The sequence below is a fragment of the Bacillus rossius genome, chromosome 3 (genome assembly GCF_032445375.1).
Source record: "Bacillus rossius redtenbacheri isolate Brsri chromosome 3, Brsri_v3, whole genome shotgun sequence".
NCBI lineage: Eukaryota > Metazoa > Arthropoda > Insecta > Phasmatodea > Bacillidae > Bacillus > Bacillus rossius.
Window position 1 is genome coordinate 49,687,948 of NC_086332.1, and position 14,538 is coordinate 49,702,485.

Consider the following 14,538-nt stretch of genomic DNA (forward strand, 5'->3'; position numbering starts at 1 on the left):
GTTACATGGTCTTCTTCATTAGAATCGCATTCTTCAGGGTCAACAATGTCTGAAGTATCATCATCCACTTCCTCTGCAAGCCACTTCATCCAAACATTAGGATCAGAAGAGGTTTCTACTCTTCGTTTCTTTGGTGCATCCATCATTTAAAAAAATAAAATAATAAAAAGCAAACATTGTGTCAGAAAAAAAGATAAATAGATGGTTTATTATGGTACACATTTATATTGAAGTTAAACACTACTTCTAAATGAAAAGAATGAAAAACAATACATTAAAAAAATTCAGTTACCAAATCCACTGTTGCATGCATAGGCGCGTGGGGGACCGGTGTCAACCAGCACACATTCACGTCTTGTCGGCACGTGATTATAAGCCCAACTGCCAAGCAACCTCTAGAATCCACACTTCTAGGAAGGTCCTGGGAAGGGAAAGGTCCAGAAAAAAAAATAACAGGAAGTGCATGCCAGCAAAGTTGGCTGGGTGACACCTGTCAACCACGCGCCCACTCCAGGGTTAAGGGCCCCCGCGACAGTCATTTACCGTTAATTGTTTTGATACAATTTGTTTGTTAGTTACACAACATTATTTCTGCTGGAAAATCACTGAAACTTCAAAATTTCTTTAATGGAAAAATTTAGCAGGGCCGTAAAAGTATTCATTTTTGCCGCAAATTAACTATACTCGCCCTTCCTGCCGGACAACATTCTCGGCGCGTGACGCATGGCAACTACAGTCGTGTGCCGCGCACAGCCACGAAAAACCTACGCGATTTCCAAACTACACTAGATATCCGACTGGAGTCTGTTTACGAAAAGCATTTAAGAATTTGTTAATGCCCTACTGGTTCTATTGAGATAAAATGGCTAAAAGGCATGTTTTCGAAGTTTTAGTTGTAAAAAACCCGTTACAAATTTCTTGAAAGTATCATAGGGAAATGCATTACACCTTTATCTTTATTTTTCCGCCATATAATCTTACGGTTAGGGTTGTGCGAATGTTCGGTATACCGAAACCGAAATCGAAATTTTGCTACTTTCATTGTCGATTTCGGTAAGAATTTCATCTGTCGAAGTTCGTTTTTAGCGAAATATTTCGAGCCAAACGAAAGTTCAATAGCTTACCGAAGTTCGTTTGTTCTAGTTGAAAAAGAACTCGTAATTTAATAAAATTTAGTAATAACAAATGCAAATCATGTAAAGACAATTAGAAAAAAGATTTCCGTTAAGATTAATTTACGTGGCGATGAAAAAAACTCACGTTAATGAAAATACGGTAAAATCATGTGAACAAACATGGCCGATGAAGTAAACAAAATTCAAACGTGATTACAGTAAGCCTAGGTATCAAAACAAAATCATGCAATATTTGAAAAATTACCTGATTCATTTGCTTTCAAATAGGTACAATATTCGTAAAACATACATTCCAGAACTGTTAGTACACTATTTAGTATTTACCGTATACACATAAACAAAGAATGTAGGTACCTACTTTTATTCGCGCACGGCCAAACAAAAACATTTTCGTCGGCTTTATTTAAATTTTACATACTCTGCCCGGCATATAAAATCCTCAAAATATACAGCCAATTAGACAAAAAGGTCAACAAGTCACTGCGTGTAATGACCACTCGGCAGCAACCATTTGTTATGTTTTGTTTTGACGATGTCTGCCTGGTCTACAGCTTCCTGAGCTAGCCATGTGTGACAGTGGTGCAAGATGGCGGCCGTTCCGCAGTAGTCACGTGTTTTTTCGTCAGTACCATGCACGTGATAAATATATTATCATAGACTGCGACATTGTGTACGATAGTCTGTGCGCTGAAAGATCTGGATTGATTCTTGAAATTTACGAGTGACATGGGGCTGTGTTGTGTGGTCTAGGGCGGATGTTGATTATATTTAATATTACATATCCTATTCTTGCGTGCCTGATTCAACACGTGGTGAACATGAACGAAACAACTCGCGCGACTTTTAAAAGAAAGAAGTCAAGTTTTGTGTGGAAATATTATACTCAAGATGAAAGTGGCGAAAGTGCAACATGCAATTCATGCAAGAAAAAAATTCGTACGCCAACAGGTAAGGGATTGAAATAAAAATAAATATGTTCATGATTTAATTCTTATTTTAAACCTTACATTTAATTACACTTATTTTAAAACGTGTTTATCCCTCCACGAAGGTGGTGGTAAAATTAATAGTTTTAAACTAAGCAAAGTAAAAAATTGGTTTTTACATTAGGCCTAAATTTAATTTTTAAAAAAAATTTAATCACACAAGCTTTGTGGTTATCAGCACATCTAGCACTGAAATTGTTCCTTGTAAAACTTTAAGGTGCCAAATTCCTTTTACCGTACTTTTGTTGCAGGGAGTACTTCTGGTTTGGTATCTCATATTGGACAACATAAAGATATTGAAACTGAATTCAAGAAACTTAAAGAAGAGGCAAGCAAAGTAGATGTCACACCCTCAACGAAACAAGCCACACTTTTTGATGTCTTGAAGAAGAAAGAAATATGGAAGAGTGACAGCCAGGAAACCAGTCATCTAAATTCCAAAGTGGCAGCTTTTTTAATAAAAGGCTTCCATTCATACTCTACTGTGGAGGAACCAGCATTCATCGAGCTACTGAAAACATGCCAACCATTGTATAAGTGTCCATCAAGAACCACATTTTCCAGAAAAATTATTCCTGAAATATATGATAAGACAGTGCAACGACTAAAAGAAGAAATAGCAGCAGATATAAGAGGCGGAGTCAGTGCTGTTTCCTTTACTACCGATACATGGACTTCCAAAGCTAATAATGGTTATATTTCATTAACGTTGCATTATGTCAGCAAGGACTGGGTACAAAAAAGTCGTACACTCTGTGTCCGCCATTTTCCTGGCTCACACACGGCAACAAATATCCAACAAGTTTTGAGCACAGTGATGGAAGACTGGAGAATCCCAAATGATGGCAGCATCACAGTTTTCTTTGTAACAGACAACGGGAAAAATTTTGTCTCTGCCATAACTAGTGAACACTTATGGACACATTTACAGTGCCTCGCCCACACTCTTCAGTTGGCCATAAAAGATGCCAAACAGGAAACACCAACTGTGGAGAAATTGCTCTCAAAGGTATTTGCAGAAGGTCGCATGTCCAAAAACATGAATTGTGAGAAAAACACAAAAAACTGGTTTGCATGTGGCCATATAATTCTAGCATTAAATGGAATTTTGTATACACACCATAATACTACAGAAATGATTGCACATGATAATAATTGTGTTACATCGTAAAATAACATATGTACAAATATTTAAATATGCTGGACTTATGCCCTTTTACAAATATAACCCTAAACTGTCACTGGCATCACTTCTGAAAATGAAACAAAAATGTTACTCTATGTATTTAAGAGATATAATAATTGAAAACACATGTTAGCAATGAATGATATTAGTTCTGGAAACAGTAGGTAGCACTTAGTGATTGTCCATTGTGACTGGCAAACGAAGCACATCTTCATAAAATGCTATAGCTTCTTCACTTACTGTAACGTACTGCTTACATTTCGCAATATCGAGGAGTTTTTCCTTCCTGATTGCAACATGTCCTTCTGGATATGCGTGTCTTGTTGGTAGTGTAGGGATGTCATTTTTGTATGGGAGGCTTAGGTAAAACGTATGCCGAATAAGTCCATTAATATGTTCGCTCACACTTACAGTACCTTTTGCATCTGATGTGTATGTACAGTCATAATATTTGGAAATAGTGAAGTGTTCCTTTCGATCTCTTGGTACTTCTCGTTTGGATGTTTCTAACGAGGTAGCTGTTCTTTTATAACACGAAGGCCACCATCCCTTAAAATCTAGGATATCGTACGAGTCAACCATTTTCACTTCAAAGTTGTTTTTGGCGGAAGAGCTGACAATGATTTCTACATACTCTTTAGGAGTATAAATTCTATCAATGTGTTTGATAGCTCTTTTAACAACTGCAAAATTCCTGTCGCATGGCAGGTATGAATGTCCACGCTGTGGAAAGTACTGGTGGATGTTCTGAAATCTGCCTGTATCAGTTAAAGCCATCATGAACCGTGAAACTGTATTATTTCGGTTTTGACCAGGGCAGCCGTCTGAGAATACATGTAGTTCTCTAACATTTGACTTAATGTACGTCGCAATATAATAGAGAATGAATGAACACACCTCGTTTGGTCCTTTGTGTGCTTGGCCTTCGTGATAAATATAAAACACTGACTTCCCAGTCCTCAGATCGTGAATGTTGCATACAAAAACCCACAATTGGCGCAAATAAAATATTTCTTGAACAGGAATATGTGGCAGTGGTACATTTTGCATGAAATCAATAACTATTCCTGCAATACTGTCATCTTTCGCACACATTTCTGTAACAAGTTTCATTTGATGGTGAAATTTGTTTGCTTTCCTAAGATGCACTAGTTTCTCAGTCTCCGCAACACCCTTCATACCAGCCGTCAGATGTGGATTCTTTAATTTGGCTGACAGTTGTTCACATTTCGAACACGTATCTACTTGCGGTTGGCCGAATGAAAGGGAAAAGTTGTCTCTGAAATATTTTGTGTAGTATTTGTAAGAGACTTTAGAAGTTGGATTCTGTTCTTTAAACATACCATACATTTTGGTTACATTGAGCCTAGCATCTAAATAAAATACATCTCTAGACGAGTAATGAGACTCATGTACCGGAAAGGATTCAATATGTTCGTGGATTTTTCTCAGCTCTTCACCTGCTATTTCTCTTCCATTTCTATGTTTTCCACGTTTTTCTTTTGGGATTTTACCTTGTGAAAGTAATGTACATAAACGGCGTACGCGTTTTGCCGTAATACCATGTAAGGCAATAAAAGCATTGCGGCAAACTTTGATCCTTTCAGAATCACATACTACATTATAAATGAAAGAATTTGCCTTTGTTGAGCCCTCACCACTTCGGGGTCGCCTCCGCTGAATAGGTACTGATTGGATTAATCCTTGGAGGTAAATATCTTGCTCATTCTTTGTGTCGTAGCCATTTATCCTTTGGATCACATCAATTTGCTGGTACTCAGTAAAATGTCCAAAGCACCGTTTCTTGCAGCTGTAAGAAACAACATATTTTATTAGAACAAATTAATAATCTTACAATAGCACACACAAAAATGTCGAATAAACACGATGTTTTAGGTTTATACAATAATATAATGTTAATATCTTTACACGTAGGTTATGTTGGGTATGATTGCATTTTTATGTACTGAAAGGTTCACTTACTTGCATTGGGATCCCGTTTGTCTGGCACGAATTTCTTTTCCTGCATGGTTTGTGTGAGGCAAACCCTTTATTTTTGCCTTTTTTATCATATTTCGCTTATAACTATCATCATTTCTTACACCTTTTCGTTTCTTAGTACAGTTGCTATCCATTTTCGACTGTATGTGTTCCATTCAGAAAACAAAACAATGTTAACTAAATGTAAACAAAATAATTACGATAAAATGCCACTGTTGCCAACTGTTGTTCCTACAACCATAGAGGTTTTACTATATAGAGTGAAGCTTACATAACAAGAAATCATAAACATATTTTGCTTATTTGTATATAATGCTGTTACCACTCCATAAAATATTATCTCTATGAAGGAACCTCACAAATATTTCATTTGAAAAAAAGTATCAAGTCCACGACATATACTTTTCATTTTCAAAAGGTGCCATGTCCAGGACATGAGACCTTTTGCAAATTCCCTAAAAATTCATAGTGCATTTAACTGTGCTTAATGTATTGGACTTTGGACCTTTTCCTGCTGAACAGATAGCCCTTACTTCATAGATCATTTTCATGGTTATAACTCATTTTCGCTAAAAAGTGGACTTTGTACCTTTTGCAAATTCCTGATTCTATTGTAGGCAGATACAAACGAAGCAGTATTGCTAAAGAACGGCTAGAGCAACGTCAAATACAAGATCAGAAGATTCCGCTTTCTGTGGTTCAAGATGTTGAAACAAGGTGGAACTCAGAGTTTCACATGCTCGAGCGCCTATTGGAATTGAAGGAATACATAGCTGCAGAATTGGTGTCATCCAATTCAAGTGTTGATTGTCTCAGTGCACAAGAATGGGCAACTGCAGAAGGAATGGTTAATGTCTTGAGGCCAATTGAGAAAGCCACCAACGATTTGAGTGGAAACAAATATGCAACACGATCCATGGCTATTCCATTCCTGCATTTTATTGAGTCCTCAATCGAAAAATCAATATCAAACAGTGGAAAGTGTAGTGTGTTTGCCAAAAACTTAATGAAGACTCTAAAGTCTAGATTTCCCTTCTACAAAGAAGACAAGGTAAATCTATTGTGTATGGTGTTGGACCCTCGTTTTAAAATGACTCTCCTAAATGTACCAGAGCAGAACACCACCTTGATGCATTTAAAGAGTAGCCTGGGAGACATTTCCTCTGAAGTCGAAGAAACATCCGAGACAAACGATGAAGAAAGTGCGAGTTGTGATGATTTGTCACTTTGGTCTGCAGTAACACACGTGAATAAGCTATCTGAAAACTCAACTATTGATAAAGAAATTTCCTCTTACTTGAATGAAGTACTTGTAAATAGAAAACAAGATGTGTGCTTCTGGTACAAAAGTGTTGGTTCCTTCAAATACCCTAATATTTCTAAATTGGCTGCTCAGTACCTTACTATTCCAGCTACATCTGTGCCAAGTGAGTGCTTGTTTTCGGCCGCAGGGAACACAGTCACAGCCAGGAGAACTCAACTTTTCCCTGAACATGTGAACCAGCTGTGTTTCTTACACGATAATTTCTAGTTTCCAATTTTCTAAATGTTTACATTAATTTATGTTTTGTTTGACATTGCTGATTAGTTTATGTAGGCCTACTTGTGAAGATAAGTGTTTTAGTAAGTTATGTGTTTGTTATATTAGTTGTGGTGGCTGCGAGTCCTAGAAAGGTAAGGCAGTGATGTTTGTTTGTTTTATATAAATGAATATTTTTGTTTTATTGGCATCATTTTTCATTTACTAATGCAACTTCATAAAAATAAACCTATCATCTGCTTAGCAGACTTTACTAAACAATGTAAAACTCAAGCACTGGTTTCGATCAGGGCAAAAAATTAAGAACTTTTTAATTTTCATTATGTTTGTTTATGAATTTGAGTAGTCTAAACTTGAAGGCATGATGTGCCAAAACAGAACAGATGATAGGATAATTAGAAAAGCCTAATTTTAAATCTGGAACAAGTTCATGTAGCTTTAGTGCATCTCAACCTTAAACTGGAGTAACACAAGCATTTTATTGGTTCGTCAACTGTAGAAAATTTCAAATGACATTTGAGGTTATATTGTATCCTGCTAGCATGTCATCAAACATGAGTTTATGAACTTGTCATTTTTAGATACATCAAAAGGCACCAAAATGATTTATGTAACAGAATTTATTACTGAAGAGAAAATTTGGGGGCATTTTTTTTTTGTTAATTAAAAAATTTCGCTTAACTTTCGTTAAGAATAGATTTATCTCATAGAAAAATTCATTTTCGTTTCACTTTCGCGAAACTTGATAAATTTTCTTTCACTTTCATTTCGTGTGGATAAAGTCACTTTCGCACATCCCTACTTACGGTCACCGCTCAAATTTCACAGTTATCTGACGGGAACGAGATGACTGCGCACCAGTTCAGAGCCTTGCACTAGAGGTTTTACCGCGCTAGAACTACCATTGAGCGTCGCTCTTATCATCCCGCTTCACTAACACACAAGCTGACCAGACGGTGTCCTAAAGCTGATTAGAGGAAGCATGTAGAAATGCAAGGCAGGAAATTTTTCCAGCTTATCAACCACTTGACTATCAAGCTTTTCACATTAAAATATAACATACTTGCATTGTGTAATTTCGGTGTTATTTAGCAGTTTTTCTTAAAAATCACTTTTTTCGCATTTTCCATATAAATTCGCGGAAAATTTCGCGATTTCGCGATACACAATATAATTGTGGCCCTAGTTATTGCTCGCGCGAGAGGCGAGACGTGGAATATTAGAAGAAAGATAAATGCGGGGTAGACAGACGGCAGCCAGTGTTTTTCCTGCGCGGGGAATAAGTGGCGTAGCATTTTTTTTTTATGCTGGGTGAAGCGACCTTTTTCTATCAACCCACCGGAAAAGATAATTGCTTGAGCTGTCAAAATAAACATCGCTGCGGCAGTTAAAACAAGTCGAGGCGGGCGTGCATCCAGTCGGTCGCTGTGTATTGTCAACCGATAGTAATCAAAATCAAGAGAAATCCAGCAGGTAGCTTTGTCTTAACTGCGTACCACACTAGACACTCGCAAAAAGCTAAAATGTAAACACGTTGCCACAAAAACTTTTATCTGCACCCTGCCGGCAAAGGGACGTGGAATGGGGGTTGTTAAGTGCTGACAGCGGTCGACAGGAAGCACTCAAACGCAGTAACACGCTACTCACCACAAGAAACTTATTTTCTGTCCGATTTTCGGCAATTTTTTCACGGTTCCTCGAAATTGGGTTGTAACAGAGAGGTGGTCGCAATAAATGGGGTCGCAACAAAAAGGTTTTACTGTATGTGGAAAACTGTTCAGGAAATGGGTATCATGTTGGGCTGGCTTTAATGTCTTTGCTGTACTAAATTAGCTAAACTAAACATTAATCAAAAACAATAAAAAAGGATTATGGCACCACTGCTAGTCTAGTTTCCCCCCCCCCCCCCAAAGTCTTTCACGTGTCAAATCACAGTTTTAGTTTTAAGTCGTGGCCTCTGTTTACTGCCGTCGGTAAAAATCTTCAGAAGAAAAAGTAAAAAAAAAAAAAAACCATAAGAGAAAGTAATTAAGCAACAGGCTTCCCCTCCCCCCTCATTCAAGACATTCCAACGAAACCTATAAGTAAAGTTACACATCCGTTGCAGAGATTTGCCACAACACAGTGTTCAAAAATGGTAAAATTGATGCAGTCTGTAGGCACAGCGAGTATTTTTTCATCTAAGCTGTAAACAATGTTCAAAAATAGTATTTATGACAAAGTTTGTAGGCATGGTGTGCATTTTTAACTAAGCTCTTTTCAACTTGCTTAAACAGATAATTCCATATGGCTTTCAAAAATTCACAGATTTCTCCTATATTTCTCGATACCAAAAATATTCACCCCTAATTCAAGTTTTTCTGATTTTCCCTGGTCAAGTGGCCATTCTGATACAGTACAATTAATTTTAAAAACTATAGTCTATAAATGGTAAAATATGTGAAGTGTTTAGGTGCAATAACAACAAATATGATTTAAAATTTGTAGCAGGTTCGCACTTCCTTCATGCAGATTTCCTCACAATTGTTAAATAATGCATTTAAATTAGATTTTAGTTGGACACATTTTACAACAAAGACTGAAATGAACCAAGGAATTTACAAACTAGTACAAGAAACTTGTACTTGAAAAAAAAAAAACTTAAAAATCTGAGAATGAAATCCAAAAAAGTATGCTAGATATCAACAAAATAATATTAAAATTCTACACTTATATTATTATACAAGTATGGTTAATAAAGTTTGGTGAATATCTTTGGTTAGCTAAAAGGTTATAAAATAAAATAATAACTACATGTTTAAAAAAATCATGATTTTACGTTCACAATCACCTTAAAAGTGTGGACTATGATTTGACTTTGGCCTCTATTCAGGTAAGGTGAAAAGTAGCACATGACATGAGTAATGAAGTTAAGAACCTACATGCAAGTTGTAGACAACACTAGACACGTAGCCACGCGGAGACTCCTTATCCTTGAAGCGGAAATGCATCGAGACAATGTCACGATACTCCTCGAAGATCCACTCCTTGGGGCCCTCTCTGCGCAACATGTTGATGTACTAGAACCAACCACAATTAAAACATGATCAGTTGATCACAGTCATTTTATGTACTAAAGTAATGCAAACGACTCATAAACTAAGTTTAAAACTATGTATATGAAAGATTTCTTGCCCTTTTGAAAATCATTTTAAAACCCATTATGCCTTCAACGAATTTGAACAAACTAGCTGAGATCATACCGATATTATATGCATTTAAGTAAAGATTATTTTCATGAAGGAAAACAAGTAGATTTCCACCAGGTACATACACTCTATTCCTACACCATAGCTTTCTAGTTTCGACATACTAAGACTGTGTTATACCTCTATGTAATAGGGCTGCTTTCTGACTACAGTTGCATTTATAGAAGTGAGATACATGTATCATAATAAAATACACAAGCACTTTTTGATTTGATGTTTGATAGGTTTTTTTTTATGCTGCACTGTTATTCAGAGGCTTAAGGCGACGGGACCTCCAAAGAAAATGGTCGCTCCAAACCACTTGGTGCCGACTCAGTGCTCAAATGTTTGAGTTATGCTGGAGTTAAGATCAAACCCCACATAAGAGTAAAACATTAGCATCATGACCACTGAGGAACTAAACTTCTATATTGTTTCAGCTAGTTGGTAAGGGTGAATGAAATATCTTTAAAGGCAATGCTGATTTTGCTGCTTAACTGCAACCATGGTTTTAAAAAAATAAATGTATTTGGTTTATACCAAATTGTAAAATTTTGTGAAAAATTACAGAAAGAAATTTTGATAAGTAAGATAACCTACAAGAAAATAACTTTTAAAGTGTCAAAACACAAACTCTATAAACACTAAATAAGTATTTTAAAATCCAAACTCAAACAGAGCATATAAAAATACAAAAATTTGTGAATTCAATAATTAATAATTAAAAAATAAATTTTTTTGTCAATACTTGAAAGGCTGATACAAAATTAAAAGAAAAAGGTTCTTACAGTTTTCATTGCATCAAAAACTAACTCTTGTCTGATAAATGTTTTAACAAACATACTCATCACTAGTCAAAGGCTCACCAATTCATTATTATATTTCAATAAATAAAACAACATATTTTCAAAATTTATTTTTGACACAGTGACCAGGAAACAAAGTTTTTATTGATATCAGTACTTACAAGAACATTTGTTTAGATTAACCAGGAAACTTACCTACATACATATTTAAATATAGGTCTATATATATATTTTTTTCTTTTACAAAAATATGATTTCAGAATTATAATCAACACATACCACCTACCTTGATATTTAAATGATTACAGTAACACAAACTGCTTATAATTCATGACTGGTTTTGAATATACGCTTATTACAGTAAATAAATTATGAAAATTAAATCAAACATCTTAATTTCAATTTTCTTGATTTTATTTACAACTAACTGTCAAATAATTCAACTTTCTTAATCTTCACATCAATGTATTTATTTCTTGACATTATCATAGCATTACAAATTCTATAAATCAAATGTTTGAGGTTCGAATCACTATTAACTACCATGTGTTTTCACTGCGATATTCACATTCAATTGTCACAGAAGTTACACAGAATTTAAGCACACAAGCCAAAAGTTTGGCTATAAAACAACTAGCTCTCATAGTGACTGTTACATTTCACCCTATCGCAATGTTGTTCTTCAATGCAGATATTAACATTAATTTGTTTATTTATTGATTACAGAACAAGTACAATGGATGTGGAAGGCGATGAGTTTAATGATGGTTTATAATGTACATATCACCATCAGAAAAATTAAATCTACATTCCTGACTTACAGAAGTCATTAAAAATTAGGAATAAAAACTGTGGCATGGACACTAACATGTTCACGAACTCCCTTAAAAAATAAATATAGCATCTGTATGAAGTTGTTACATCTTGTTAGAACAATACCAAATTATTTACATAATATATATTTTAATATGACCAATTATACTGCTGAGGTGAAAGGACATTATTTATAATTTTCTTCACAATTAAATCTGTTACAGTTTATTGTAAATCTTCTAAATACTATATAAAACTTTCTTCTTGAACAATTTTTGCCAAGACGAACCATTACTGCCAGGGCAAAAAAACAGGGGTTGGAATAGAAAAAAAATATATAACTTATGTATCCTGTACACTATCAAATCCATTCTTATTATTTCTAACCTTTTTAATATTATGATGAATTTTGTTGAAAATAAATTTTGATATGAGCAATTATTACTGCAAGGGGTGCAAAAGTACTCCAACACTATTAAAAAAAAATTGTCTGAACAATTTTTGATGAGACAAAATATTACTGCTGGAGGTTGAAGTAACAAAAGGGTTATAAAAAATTTCAAATTCCTTCCTACGTAACCTACACTATCAGATTCGATCAAACTTATTGCAAAACTTCTAAAAATAATTTTTTTTTTTACTTATGTTTAAATCTCTTGCTGTGTAGTTAAATATATTTTTATCCATCTAATATTTACGGTACCTTATCCTGAAGCTGAAACAGAGTGCCATTTACAAAAAAAAAAATTAAAATGAGTTGTAAAATTTTTCAAAACCTGAAGTGTTTTTTGATCATTTTGTAAAGGCACATTGCATTTAAACAAGTAGGTATTCAGTATTAATAGTTTTGGTTATGCTAGTTTAGGGTAGTTATATTTGACAAATGATAATACCAAGATAATGGTTGATTAAGTTAGGTTAGCTAGACACTGTAGTGAAAATGATTGATTAGTTTAGATTAGCAACATAAATAGTATGGTACAATAGGTTAAACTATTTCTTACGTCGTATTAGCAACAAAAAAAAAATGTAAAAATGTAGCAGAGCTATTTTAATGAACAGTTTAACCTATTTTATTGTATTATTTTGAAAATAGGATATTATTAAATTGTTAGATACATTATGTCTTAATGTTATACTTGCACAGGAAAGACAAAAGTATAGCAAGTTATTAATTTCATTCAACTCAAGTCACACAAGTTGAGATGTACTACAGTCAAACCTCATTATTACAAACCTGAAGGGACCATAATTTTAGCACTTTGTAATAACTAGAAGGTGTGCATCTTTGTGGTTGCAAAACACCTGTTTTTCCAGACGTAATTCAAAAGTATTCAAGCAATACAAAACTTCCCCAACACAACATACTAACACACCTCAAATGTAGTGATATATACTCACATCTTGATACTGTGAATAGCCTCCAATTCTGAGGTTTCAGTGCTCTGTGTGAAAAGCAGCAGAATTTTTAACAAATGAGTCCAGTCTGCAAGGTTTGTGTATACTAGTGTCTTTTCGGCTGTCTTAAGTACGTGTTACGACAAGCCATAAGTACGTCAAACAAGCTCTTGCTTAAGCACGCAGTCTTCATGAAGCTCATCTTGCTCATGGACTATGAAACATGGATATTGAAATCGCCGCCTTGAGAAACTAGACAGTTTTTGCCATGATGGTCTCGAGACATTACTCAAGACACAACTATGAATACCAGTCCTTAGTTACAGTACTGCTATACGTTTTAGATATGCCTTCATTTTAAAGTCATAACAATAGTGTATCTTAGAATCACGTAACTTGAAAAAATGGAGGGCGAGATAGAATTGTAATTATGTATCATCACATTTTCAAAACAAAAAGTTTTATATATATCAAGTCCACCATTTTGACCTCTGCCGACACAACATCACTTGTACCAATTGTGCTGCACATCTATGAGGGAGGTAGTGTCACCATTCGTCCATAGAAGGCAGGTGGATGGATAAGCAAACAATATATATTAAGCGGACTTAAAGTCTGTGTACATCTAGGGTAAATGTTAAACGTATAATGATATATGATATTTGAAGAGTCCCACAAGACCCAAAACCCTTTATTTGTACATGCAATGTAAATAATCTATGTACGTATGCATATCCATGATGTATGGTGTACGTGTGCATGTACGTATGCCTGTGCGTGTGTATGTACATACATACTCGAGGTCAACCAGTCATGTCAGAGATCCTTTCCCAGAGAAATCTGGGGAAATGAAAACCTTAAAAGTTGGACAGGGTATTTGGCTGAACTATCCTTCCTTTTCTCTCTCTCTCCCTCCTGCCTTGGAGCGACCTTCCTTTCCTAGAGTGACCTTTCGGAGACCGCCATCAATTCTCCGCCAGACTTTCTCCCCTCCCCCTTTTCCACGCTGAGCAAGAGAGCAGATCAAAAGTGGACCAGGCAACGTGGCAGCCGAGGGGCAAGGAGGAACAGCTACTGGCCTATCATTGGGGCTACTTCTCTGCCTCTCAAGCACACCAGTGCCTCTGGCCACCGCCAAGGACACAACAAGAAAGTGCATTTAAAAACGGATTAAATTTGGTATTTAGAAAAATAAATAAATAAATAAGGTGAGCTCACCTGAAAAACCAGCTTGACTATGTCATCCACCTTGTCGATGCCTTCCTCAGTCAGGTCAACCACGATGTTGAAGAAGCCAAAGCCGCGAGAGCCAACTTTGGCCCCACCCACGAGGCTGTTGCACCAACCCTTGTTTCTAAGCAGGGAGAGCAGGCTCCCAGGGCCCTCATGGCCAATCAGGTGGCTCAGGTAGTACCCCGGCTACACACCAACCAACTTACATCACC

At 35.7% G+C, this 14,538-nt stretch overlaps 1 protein-coding gene across 1 annotated transcript in view; it reads right to left on the reverse strand.

Annotated features, from left to right (window-relative positions):
* LOC134530658 (insulin-degrading enzyme) overlaps positions 1-14,538 on the reverse strand; it is a 56,701-nt gene that overhangs the window by 28,580 nt on the left and 13,583 nt on the right. Inside the window, 2 exon segments of the mRNA XM_063365692.1 lie at positions 9,771-9,908; positions 14,312-14,512. Of these exon segments, the coding sequence (XP_063221762.1) occupies positions 9,771-9,908; positions 14,312-14,512 (339 nt within the window).